A 12,427-nucleotide genomic window follows, 5' to 3' on the forward strand; every position below is an offset into this window, starting at 1 on the left:
GTAGACATTTCTGGGAAGATGGTGCCCCGCCTACTGGGGCGCATCGAGGGGTATTAAGGGTGATTTTTTCCAGGTTCTGCCGGACTAAATTTCGCGCCTTAAGCCCTGCGTGTAATCCCGCCCTTAATATTCAAAAACGTGATCGCCCTGCCAAGTGCTGCCCCGAGCTGCCCTCTGCCTCTCAGAGGCTTTCATATGCTAATTGGCATCCGTCATTTTCTTAGAACGCCGACTGCGGTGGACTTTTACCGTATCGTCTCGCGAGTTCCAGAACCTTCCGAAATTTCCGAAATTATAACACACTCAGACACTCCATTTTCGTCATTTCTGCTTTCTGGCTTTAGCACTGTAATTGATAGATGGATAAAAATTGCAGGTTAGAGTTCAGAGTTTTTCCTTCCCAAATCGAATCGAAAAATTCTTCCACATCCTAAAGGTGAATTCTCACAATTATCGCAATCACAGACGAGATCGAACATTTTTTGGGATGGTATAATGTTTTGTTAGTTTTGAGTGTTTTGAAAGATTCAATTCTCAGCTCAAGACTTAGTGTATTACATGTATTGTACAACTATTATAGTTTTCTTATATTATATTGATATAACTAACCTCAAGTAAATTTCCAAAGTTGTAGAAAAAAAAAGAAAAAAAAAAAAACTTCAAACCTTTGAACAAGTGACGATAATTTTGTTGAGTCAATCGCAGCATCCGCAATTGCGTATTGCGTAAAAATCGCTTGAAAGTAATTTTTTTATTCTACAGTCAACGAACGATGAGTCATTGATACGAACTACTTGAATCAAGATTAATTTCTACGCACTATGAGCTACGCTCTGGGTGAGCATGTTTTACAACGAGTCAACAAATTGCAACTGTGAGGCGTAAGTTCGGCCCGACTCCTCGAATTCTCAAGGAGTTTGCTTTTCGCCTCATCGAGAATGGGCCCTGAATTGGAAATGAAACAAAGGGCCCTCAGACTGGAGGGCATCCTTGCGCGGGTTTTCGACGTGGCCCATATACGCCAGTAGAAGACAAGGCGTGTGTGTCACGCAACTTTATCAAGCGAGATATCTGTTGCCGTATCTACGCGAAGATAACACGTGGACTCGAATCACCGCGCCTATAGAAGCTCCAGCGACCAGATTGTGCCTCCGCGGTTAATTCTCTCGTCAGACGTTTCATCCAGTGTAAAAAAAAATGCTCGAATTTGAGAAAAACAACGGGCGAATTCGTGCCTGAGATAAAAAAGAACTACGGAGTATCGCTTATCCTTTCACCCTGAAATTTCTTCGAACGTTAAAGTGTGTGGGGAACCTCGGTGAGTCGATACATGCAGTTGTAACAACCAGCCTCGAGTCACATCGCGAGGTGTGGATGATTCGTCATCGCATCAGATCAATCTGATAACGAATTACGCTCGATCGGTTATGAACTCTCGAATAGTGAAGTGAAGAGTGTTTCTCACAAGGATCGAAATGGCGATCGGACCTCAGAGGGTGGTAAGGTCGGAACTCGAGGGGGGATTGTCAGGACCCGCCAATCCCATTCCAGATGAATCCATCGACTGTGGTTGCGGACAGATGTCCTGCCCCAAACTTGCCAGGTTCGCCACGCGAAGTCTGTTCGTTGGTCTCGTTAGCACCATCGGAACAGTCCAGGCTGCGGCTCAAGCCTACTTCTTGATCACGAGTCACACTATTGCCAGGAAGTTTCAGTTCGATCCGACCATCATGGGTAAGTCAAAGAAACATCCTTCTCTTGCCTCCTTCGACAGTGGAAGAAGACCCTTGTTTGTGACCCACGGCTCTCTTTTATCCCTTTCAGAATGGGTTGTTGTTCTCTCATGCCTGACCCCTGTGTTCGTTGGCCTCCTCGTCGCGTATTGGGGCGACAGAATCCACAGAGCCGCATGGACCGGGGGCTGGGTAATGGTGCAAGGTGTCGCCTATATTTCGCTGATCATTCCACACCTGGCGAGCAGTGACGAAGTGGAAGCTGAGTCGACAAACGTCACCCACATGTCACTCTATTCTGGTAGGTTTGAGAAAAATGAAAGGGTGCAGGTAGAATCGATATTCACGCCAGTGAAAGTGAAGCTCATCGAAAGTATCGACGGGAGTTGTAGTCACGTTGATCGAGTCACACTACGAATGCTTGAAACTTGTTAAGGATCGTGAAATTCCTCTGTCTATAAAATGAATATATCTGTCGACAGATGACAGTCCTGAGCTCTGCTCCCCCGAGACGGCGTCGTTGACCATGGACAGCACCGACACGGGTTACGTGATTCTTGGTCTGTTGATCGTCGTGCAAATCATCTCTGGAATTGCGAGCGTAGCGTATTACGCGCTTGCACTATCTTACATTGACGACAACACCAAGAAGAAGAACGTCGCTATCTACATCGGAGTTGTTCTCTCTGTCACGTGCTTTGGAGTCTTGCTGGGCTGCTTGTTGGCCTGGTTATGCCTGATGTGAGCAATTTGACTTGACGCTATAAAATAGTTAAAAGTAAATCCAAACACTTTTGGTACACTGTTGGTAGTGTTCGGTATATTTAATGACGTAGGATGTTGAATTTAAAGAAGTTGGTGATGATTATCTTCATCAAGCGAAAGCATCTCTGGCAGATGGTGTAAATTATAAACTGAACTGACAATAAATGTGTTTAGGATAGACTCCGAGAGCTTAAGCAGAGTGGATACTTACCAGGAACAAATTGGAGCATGGTGGCTAGGCTGGCCGATCCTAGGAGTTCTTTTAATAATTCCTGCTTTCTTCGTTGCTATATTTCCGAGAAGATTACCTTCAGAGGTGAACACATGTACCTGATATCATTTAATACAGCTGGGTGTATGAATAACAGTAAATATAACATAAAATCGATGAAATTCTAACGATGCCAATGTACGAAACGAGTTTTTTTAGGTTGTAGAACAGGCTGCAGCCTCCATCTTGGACAGTGCAAATGGGTCCAGACGCAGCAGCTTTAAATCCTACAACCAAGCACTTGCCAGTACTGGATTTTTTCGATCAGTGCTCAGGATGTTTGAGAATAAAATAATAATATTCAATGCACTGGCTGCCTCGTTTGCCATAACCGCATTGGTCAACTTCATGGCGAATGAAAGCATTTTTCTCGAGTCAAGGTACTACATCCCAAGGCCGACGGGGATGTACCTTGGATTCGGTGACCCATGGACGTCCAGATTAGTCGCACGTGAGCTCGCTTTGATCTCTAGTCATTTCGAAGAGACAATTCGGTCAAATAAGCAAACAAATTTTGATAATAATAATTAAGGCACAGCTACTTTTATGACTGCCAAAAGATATGCCGTTTGATTGGTGACATTCAGCATTCCCCTGCAATAAGATATCATCTCCAATTATTCTCCTCAGATATCACAAGACCCATCATCGCGGGCTCGCTAGTCATTATCGCTGGTCTAATCATCGCAAAGTTCAGGCCCGCAGCGTCGTATGTGGCAGGATACACCGTCATAGCCATGGCTTTAACGGCAACAATTTTTCTAGCTCTAGCGTTTGCCACATGCGACAAGCCGTCGATTGTTGGAACCTACAGGGATACGTAAGAGAAACAATTATCCACTTTCGATTTTATTGCTTCGTTGACGAGTCGTCGAATACGAAATCACCAATTAAAAATCTATTGCATGGTTAGAACAAGGTTTTTAAATACGAAATATTTAGATTCTGCTCTGTAAAAATACTGCCGGTGAATATGAATTTTGTTTTTCTTACGCAATTAACATATACTGTTATTAAATTTATCACTGAAACACTTCAGCAGACTCCTCAATTTACAGATTGATACTCCTCAAATATTGCAACAAAAATTGCCGCTGTTCCCGTGACGCGGACTTTCGCCCAGTGTGCGACGAACAAGGAAGATTCACGTTCTACAGCCCGTGTCACGCGGGCTGCACGACTGTTGAGTTCGTCAACAACACCAAGTACTACAGCGACTGTAGCTGCGTTGAGGAGATGCTGGGCTTGGGCAACATCGATGCTGTGGACGGACCCTGCGGCTCAACAAGTTGTCACATCGGTTGGATAATTTATCAGGTGAGTACAGACCAGTTATCGAGAATCCATCCGCCATCTCCTCCGAATCTATGATCAACGACTGTTCGAACCTCTGACACTAGGTGAGCTCGGTTCTGATTACGGCGTTGCTCGCTACGGCGGCGGTGGGAAACGTGATCATAGTCTTCAGGGCCATATACCCGCAAGACAAAGCGTTGACCGTAGGTTTCCACATGGCCCACATAGCCATGCTGGCTTACATGCCTGGAAAGATGCTGTACGAACGAATCGTGGCGAGAACTTGCAAACTTTGGGGTACCGACGAAATCGTTTGCCGCTTGTATGATACTGACAAGCTTGCCGACTACATCTGCTACCTCTCAGCGGCCATCGCTGCGATAGGTGCCATATTCCAGTTCCTCGTCTGGTACTTCAGCAGGAATCTTAAGCTGTACGGATACCCCGAAATTGATCTACCCGAGGACACCGAGCTCCAGGGCGTGCAAACGTCTCCGTTACTGGGAGGCGTTGTGGAACCTCTGCCAGCAAAATCTGGTAAGTAACGATGTGTGCAAGAGTGTAACCAATCCTGAAGGCAGGTGTACGTGGTGAATAAAAATCCTGCGAGGTCATTTGAAATCAGTTGAAGTCATCAAGCCACTTCAAGTAACGTATAGTGACGTAAAGTTATTAAGTCGTTTGAAGTTCCTTAAAGTTAATTGGAGCAATTTGAAGTTATTTCAAATCACGTAAAGCCTCGTGAATTTATGTAGAATCACTTGATATCTCTTGAAAGTTCGTAGTCGTAAACCCATGAAAGCACTTAAGCCACTTGAAGTCATGCAGTCATGAATTTTTTTGAACTCTTCAAGTTCTAAGGTCAAGTACACGCAAAACTTTAGAAGCGGTTACCCCTTGGAGATTGATTCATTACAATCATTTATCACAATCACCAGTTGATACCGTAGATGAAAACCGTGACGACAATCCTGGGAATGTTGATACTGCCGTGACGCCGACTGTGCATTCAGTCACGGCAGTTCCTCAGGAACGAGTCAACCAGCCTTCGGTGACGGAAGAAGCCAAGCAAACGAGCACTCCACTGAAATTCGGACCTTTGGGTCCAGGCAACACAAGGACGAAGAGTACCGAACCTGCCGTAACCGAGGCCCGAACGGCAGCGGAAACGGAAGACGAGCTGGACTCATCAACGGATGACGAGACACACACGGTAGGGCGAAAACGCAGCACCGAAATCGCTTACAGACCATTGGAATTGGACTCGGACGTCGAGATTGATCTAAGCAGTGCGAGCCCGAGGACCAGGAGGAACGTGATCAGCAGAGACTTCGACCCTGTACTGAACAACATCGGGATAGCATCCTTTCCGACACAGGATTCGCCCAAACCGGCAATCGAGTCCGACGAGGAGGACGGTGTCTACAGGGAACGACGGAAGTCGAGGCCGAGTAGGTCCATGCAGAACGTGAGCTCGTTGAGCCCTGTCCAAGAAAGAGTCAGGGAGTTCGAGTCGAGGAGCGACAACGACGACGGTTTTTCGAAGACTGACAGCTTTGAGTACTCGGCCAAGGCTCCGCAGCGACCAAAGAAGATCACTCCAGAGCTTGCGGCGAGACGCGAGCCCTACAGGCTCACCGGGGACTTCAACGAGGTCGGAATACCGATTTTGCACCTTGACAAGGAGCCGACGACCCCCCTCAGTCCGGGCTTCAAGATCCAGAGCATTCAGGCCAGTCAGGACAACTTTCAAGGTCATCTCAGCCGCGAAAATCTCGACAAGATTCCCGTCTACGATCCGAGCAAGGAGCTTGGAAGCCCTGAGAGTCCGATAAAGTCGGAGCAGTATAAGCTTGAGGACGTTGTCGCGGAACCGGAAGTTCCTCCGCTGCCAACCAGTCCACCACCACAGAGCAGCGGGTCTTCCGGTTTCGGCAGTCTGCCTCTCTCGGACGTTGAAGAAAACAAGGCCTCGGCTAGGTCCCGGGAAAATCTCGGCAGTGACAGTCCAGCCACTTCACCTGGCGGAACCAAGCTGCCAACATTGATTACAGATTTTTAAGCTGGGTTCGAGCTCGACCGCTCATCGCGCGTCACTCTGAATAGTACAACGAAACATGTTATTTTATATATTTATTCAATAAAACAGTTATATGCTGATTTGTGCTGTGATTCTGCAACTTGCCTAATTTTTCACCGTACAGCTGTTACACATTGGCATCGTGAAGAGCACCTAACGACTGTAACGTAGTCGAATTGAGTAACTGAGTCTTGTTAAAACGTTATAGACATTCAGGGCATTGAGATTATGCTTCGAGTTTTTAAAAAATTACAAACTGAATCACGAAAGTATTCTATGATCTGGTAAACAAGTTTCTAAATTCTCTGTTACAATTTGTCATCCATTACGATAATTTAGACTGTCGTTGGCTTGCTCTCGACAAAATCATGTCGTCAAAATCGAAATTTTCTCTTACACTTTCACTCGTCACTTAACCATCCTAAATTTCCATTTCATTCTGACTCTTTAATTTAACTTCAAGTACAGACATCAATTCCTAGAAAATTCAAACTCATCTGAAATGGAATTAGGTAAAAGAATTTTCGAAGCATTAATGTTGATGACTTCGTACTAATAATATAATTGACCGTGAAATTGTTCGATGCCACGAAAATGCATTTTCGGCCAATGACGCCCAATAATAAATTGATTTTCAAGCTTTGGATAAAACTCGATTAGTCGAACATTGAATGTTGAAATTACCTGATTAACAAGTTGTTGAAAAACTCATGAACGCTGCGTGCGGCATCCACCGATTGATTACGTATCTTCTTTGTCTCGTAATTTCTCATTTTTATAATTCATCAGCAGTACTGACGGCTAGCATAGTGGGTGACCTAAAGACAGCGAGAATATTATAAAGCGGATGACCTAGAGTCTAGACATGGAGACATTCGAAACGGATAAACTTAATTGTAATAATACATTGTATCATTATTGTGCGATGACGGTACTGGGTTTATTTTATACAACTAAAGCGATTGAACTTTTTTCGAAATTTTCCTTTAAAGTGTTTAGATTTTTGTTTAGATTTTTATTGCAATCTCCAGGTCTTACATTCCCGTCTTGCAAGAATTATTCACCTTGGAATATCTGGGATTGACACGATTTCTGTTATTCACGCAAGTGCTATAAATTACATATAACTTGTTATAGAATAGTATAATGACGTCGATAGGTATACACGTAGAAAAATATGCTTCCGGTACTTGTACCGCTGAAATGGTCGTACCTATACTGTATAATTTAATTATAAATATCTAAGGAGATGCTTAAGGTACTTTGGGAAGTCTTGTTTCTGACGATGAATTCGTTTTTATTATTCTCGAGGGTGTTCACTCCACTATTTCCCTCTTGGTTCACAAGTGTCAGCGGTGTCTTCAGCGATGTCCTCCAGCTCGATCTCCTCGTCGAAGATCTTTACGTCCTTGACAAAGTACCAAACGCCCACGTCGAATATTGTACCAATTGTGACAAAGCCTGCAGTTATAAGAATACTGGGTGAAAATTTATGCGCATGAATTATGAGTGTACAGCTTGAGCTTCGATCATCCTTCGAAACTAATTTTCATGCTCACGTGTATTACGTAAACATCTTATACTCACTTGCGGCGGTAAAGTTCAACAAATATCTCAGGGCCTCTCCGTTGTAGAGCCAACAATTTCCTGTTCCGGTACAAGTTTTACCCCAAACCAAACAAGTACTGTCTGAAAAAAAATCAAAAATTGTTCAATTCTTCACATCGCTTATATCCGTCATCATTTTCTTTTTTTCGACACTCCGAATCATTTCCATATACCGTAAGTTTTTTGTGAAACTCACCGCCCAAGGCCAGTAGGTCAACAATTGAAACTCCGATTGGTATCGTTAGATGTATTTAACATATAAACACGGTATTTTTTTTACCGTTGACCGGTAAGTTTCACAGAAAACCCGCGGTATAGTCTAGAATTGAATCCCTTCAATCTTTACTTCAGTAATAATGTTTCGCAGTTCTGTCAATTAGTTTATCGCCTCTATTTCTCAAACAATGTTTAAAATGTTACGTAATTGTATATTTTCTTTTGTTAGAATCAAATGATAGAAAGCATAGTCGTCGACAGTAACGGCAACCTTTTTACTCGGTGTCATATTTTCCGTGCTCAAAATGTTTCAAAAACCGCTGAACAAACTTACATCAAATTTTATAGCGTTCTTGGATAATTCACGTTTTTACCCATGATCCGAAATTTTCTATAATTTTTCAAACAATAGGCGTATGTTGACCGTTTGAGATTGGGGTTTAATTTTTCGTTCAAAATTTACAACTTTGTTATTTAACTCATTAAAAAAATATGATGATAAGAAAAGTAGAATTGTGGTAAAACGGATTAATCATCCAAAAATACCGTCTCCAAATTTAAACATAATTAATCAAGCCGCTTTTGAGACATCACAGGTACCACAAAACGTATCACCGAGTGAAATGATTAATTATATTTTCAGTAAAAATGCTTCCTAACTATTTATTCTAATATGAAAAATTATGTAAGCGAAACTCTATCTACATAGTTTCAAATTAAATAAACCCCAATCGAATTTAATATTCGGTTATCGAGGTATGAATTCTCTAAATTCATCCACTATTTCAGCCATCTTATCGTTATTATATCTTACAAAAGACCCTAAAACATACCCATAATGAATCCAAACAGAATAGGCGATGGTATGAATGCGAAAAGACTCATTATTGTCAAACCAAATCCCATAGCGACGGTCTTGTCCTTTTCATCGACGCACCTCACGGAAACAAGAAAGTTCGAGGCTCTTCCGGTGGCACCGCTGAACTTGAGAAGACAAACAACAGCGAGAAAGACGTAAAACTTGTCCATACAGTCGACTGGACAGGCGCCGGGAAGGGCGGTGCCCAAAATCGGCATGTCCGCAATTTTTGTCGTTGTTTCCAAAAGTTCAATGTCCGTGAAGACCGTCACGTTGGAGGGAAGGGTGAGTGAAAAAGCCTGCGACGCCTTTGGTTTGACGCAGCTGCACTGGGTAAATATTTTACTTCCATTTTCAGCGACCTGGATCGAGAATTACTCAATTAATCTTGACTCAAGAAATGTGATTCAGAGTTATCATCTTATTTCTCGCGAAGACGGTAAGATTCGATAAAAAAAAATATTCATGCATGCATTGATATTTGCCTGCCAGTGAAACGTGATGGGACTTATCGCATTTATCAATCAAACGGAATCAGTGGAGAATTCTTTATTTTTCTGCATCAGCTGCTCATGTCTAGAGTAGATCGGTGAAGTGGTCATGATTGAAAAAACGTGGATCAAAATTATATAAATCATTCTGGCGGTTCTAATTTACAAAAGTTTCGACGTTCTTGGAAATACAAACCACTTCTATTTCTCGTCATTTCCACTAATTAGCATTCATTCGCTTCTGGGGGATCTGAATTTCGAAACGTTAAACCCGAATTTCATTCACCCAGAATTTTAACCGATGCTCAATCGATGCTGCATAATAACTGACCTGGAGGTTTTTGCATCCAGCATGGCAGGCGGAAATGAAGGTGTGGCCGTCCTCCGAGCAAACTGGATTATAGGTGACATAATCACAGGCGCAGTGTTCGTTGCACGGTAATTCGGTACGGAGTTCGCCATTGGGAAGAACGAAGACCTGACTGTCGTTGGCGGAGCAGCCGAGGAAGGCGTAGGATACCATGCCCATGACGGAAACGGCGCCGACGATGACATTCCAGGCGGCGAGGTAGCGTGCTGTGGGCTTGTACTTGGAGATGACGAGCCCTGAGAGGAGAATGCCAAAGGCACTGAATACAAGGCCAACGGTGCCGGTGATGAGGGAGGCGATGGAGGCGGACTGCTTGTACTGCATCTCTATGTACTTGGGCATAAAGATCCAGTATGGTAGGTAACCAAAGAAGTAGAATACCGCGGCGAGGTTGTTGCACATGAGAGTGGTGTTGGTCAGAAGACGTTTGAACGTCTTCATCATGTCGGAAATCGAGGTGGGCAGCTCGGTTTCCTGCTCGTTCGGAAAACTTGCCGCCGATTTGCTCTTCTCCAGGGCCAAAGCCTTCCGAGCCGCGGCCCGCGGCAGCGTCTTCGGAAAGAGGGCGATTATGCTCGCGAATATGAAGAGCAGGATGGCCAGGATTATCCAGCCCAACCACCAGGCACCCAGCCACCTTGGGTCCTGGGTCGTGATGGTTGGGGTCAGGGTTGGGCTGATGTAGAACTTGAGGGCGAAGGAGGCGAGGCCGTAGCCGATGGCGGGGCCCAGCATCCGGAGGAAGTAGGAGAAGCTGATCAGCGCCGGGGTCTTCGACTTCTTTATGTTGTCGTCCATGTAGGAGACGCCCAGAGTGTAGTGGAGGGATCCGCCCACCCCGGATATCAGCTGGGCTATGAACAGCAGCACCTGGGGCGCGAAATTCCCCTCCGCCTCATCGCACTCGGCACCCCGTCCCTCTTTGCCGAGGCAGAGGTTCTTCCGCTGCTTGTCCATGAAGACCGTAGAGTTCTTGGACTCCAGCGGTCCATGTTCCTTAGTCAAGGCCAGTGCGTCCTCACCCGGACCGTACATGAAGTGGGGCAGCATCGTTAGGCAGCAGAAAACAACGACCTGATGATGATACGTGGATGCACAGTTTATACAGCGGATACCTAAGGTTACGCACAGCTATCGACTCATATTTCAACTATTGCTGGCAGATCAAACGCGTGTATTTTGAACCGATAGATGACTACTCGTCAACCAGACGTTCACGATTCTCCGCCACGTTGTCAATTTACAGCTAACAGTCAACAGTTATCGACTTGTCGTCATCAGAGCAACGGTCAAGCGAAATTCCGAAGCTTTGTCGATCGACAAGATTTTGTTAATCCTATTACATTTACTATACGGAGAATTCTACGTGATATCAAGTTTTTGTTTCGACTTTGTCTTGATCTCTGTGTCTTTGAGAATATTCTGAAACACAGCTTCCACTTTAGGCTTATCGACAGTCATTTGTACCACATCGCAGGTGAACATTCACACCGTATATCTGTCAATTGAGAGAAGTATTTTTCATGTATTCATTCGACAATTATCACGAAAAGTGTGCTACCTGGGATGTAGACCCAGGGGGACGCGTATGATGTCGCAGTGTAATGGAAACGACGAGTGTGCAAATATGATCGAGTTATCAGACAGTCTCCGCGCTGTAAGCACCGCGACGTCAATTGACAATTAGTTACCTCTGTTAAACGCGCGGTAGGTAGACCAGCTCTCGCGTGGAAAATAATGAATCGAGCTGTACAATGGCGAGGGAAGTACGAAGCGGGGACTGGGATTGTTTTTCAGGAAGCAGAGACGGTGCACGGTGCTACTGAAAATTGACTCAGACGCCGGAGAAGAGACTTACCGTGTAAATGCCCAAGGCGATCCATCTGGGCCTGTGACCTCGACCGGCGTAATAAGACAGTACGACGGATACAAATAGTTGGGAAATGTCATTGCCCACGCTAATCAATCCTGTTGAGAATAAAAGCAAATTGAATTCTCTTTGACGCGTTAATCCCGCTCTTCAAACACGATTCGGACCGAGGATGTTCTTACCGGTAGTTTTCGAGGGTATCTTGAACCTCTTCTCGATTGTGGTAATGGTCCCGTTGAAGTAAGCAAAGCTTGCGGAGAATATGCAGCCGAGGACACCGTAGAGGAAAACGTAGGCCTTCTTGTTCGCGAATCTCTGTAAATTCGGACCGCGGAAACACCAAATTCCACACGCGGTGTCCTCGGTGATCGGCATTTCTCTGAAGACATCTTCGAGCCCTCGGTTCGGAGCCGTCGGCGTCTGAGGCGACGAGGAAGGAACTCTCAGCAGGTTGACATGCTCCGGACCGTTTCTATCGTGGTTTGAATTATTGTCAGGCTTCTTCATGCTGGCAAGACTTCTGCTCGACGGTGAGCAGCTATTGCGACGATTTTATCTCGGATCGGTTACCCAGAAGACTGTTGACGCGTTGTAAACATCGTTGAAAAATTTTCAATCTTCTATCCCGGCCAGGTGTGCCATATTTACGTGTATTCTCTCTACCGCGTAGCAGCCGTGTTTCTATTCTTCTATTCTATCTTATCTTTTACTCACTTCTGGATGGAGTAATGTCTGATTCACATATTGCGTAATTCTAAACACCTACGAATCACCGCATGATAAACGACGATAGAGACCGGATGAAAAAGGGAGAGTTCGGATTGTAGGATTGACTAAGATGGGAAAAAAAAAACCCCCGTGACGCCAA

At 44.6% G+C, this 12,427-nt stretch overlaps 2 protein-coding genes across 4 annotated transcripts; one reads left to right on the top strand and one right to left on the bottom strand.

Moving 5' to 3' along the window:
* Positions 1–1,101: 1,101 nt before the first annotated feature.
* LOC124180809 (solute carrier organic anion transporter family member 2A1-like) lies at positions 1,102–6,379 on the top strand. 2 transcript variants are annotated; one of them, XM_046566620.1, is made up of 9 exons: positions 1,102–1,734; positions 1,825–2,034; positions 2,216–2,474; positions 2,673–2,814; positions 2,929–3,220; positions 3,400–3,589; positions 3,828–4,086; positions 4,170–4,602; positions 5,004–6,379. In XM_046566620.1, exons 1-9 carry the CDS (start codon positions 1,476–1,478, stop codon positions 6,125–6,127), a joined length of 3,168 nt encoding a protein of 1,055 aa, XP_046422576.1. In that variant the 5' UTR covers positions 1,102–1,475; the 3' UTR covers positions 6,128–6,379. The 2 variants fall into 2 exon arrangements, with proteins under 2 accessions (XP_046422576.1, XP_046422577.1); XM_046566621.1 differs by having other exon boundaries at positions 5,016–6,379.
* A 760-nt stretch (positions 6,380–7,139) lies between these two features.
* LOC124180810 (solute carrier organic anion transporter family member 74D) lies at positions 7,140–12,418 on the bottom strand. 2 transcript variants are annotated; one of them, XM_046566622.1, is made up of 6 exons: positions 11,742–12,418; positions 11,548–11,657; positions 9,651–10,763; positions 8,803–9,190; positions 7,733–7,834; positions 7,140–7,606 (listed from the first exon to the last, which is right to left on the bottom strand). In XM_046566622.1, the coding sequence occupies exons 1-6, from the start codon at positions 12,064–12,066 to the stop codon at positions 7,470–7,472; spliced, it is 2,175 nt and encodes a 724-aa protein (XP_046422578.1). In that variant the 5' UTR covers positions 12,067–12,418; the 3' UTR covers positions 7,140–7,469. The 2 variants fall into 2 exon arrangements, with proteins under 2 accessions (XP_046422578.1, XP_046422579.1); XM_046566623.1 differs by having other exon boundaries at positions 7,467–7,606; positions 7,733–7,830.
* Positions 12,419–12,427: the final 9 nt, after the last annotated feature.

Source organism: Neodiprion fabricii, chromosome 4, assembly GCF_021155785.1.
Source record: "Neodiprion fabricii isolate iyNeoFabr1 chromosome 4, iyNeoFabr1.1, whole genome shotgun sequence".
Lineage (NCBI taxonomy): Eukaryota > Metazoa > Arthropoda > Insecta > Hymenoptera > Diprionidae > Neodiprion > Neodiprion fabricii.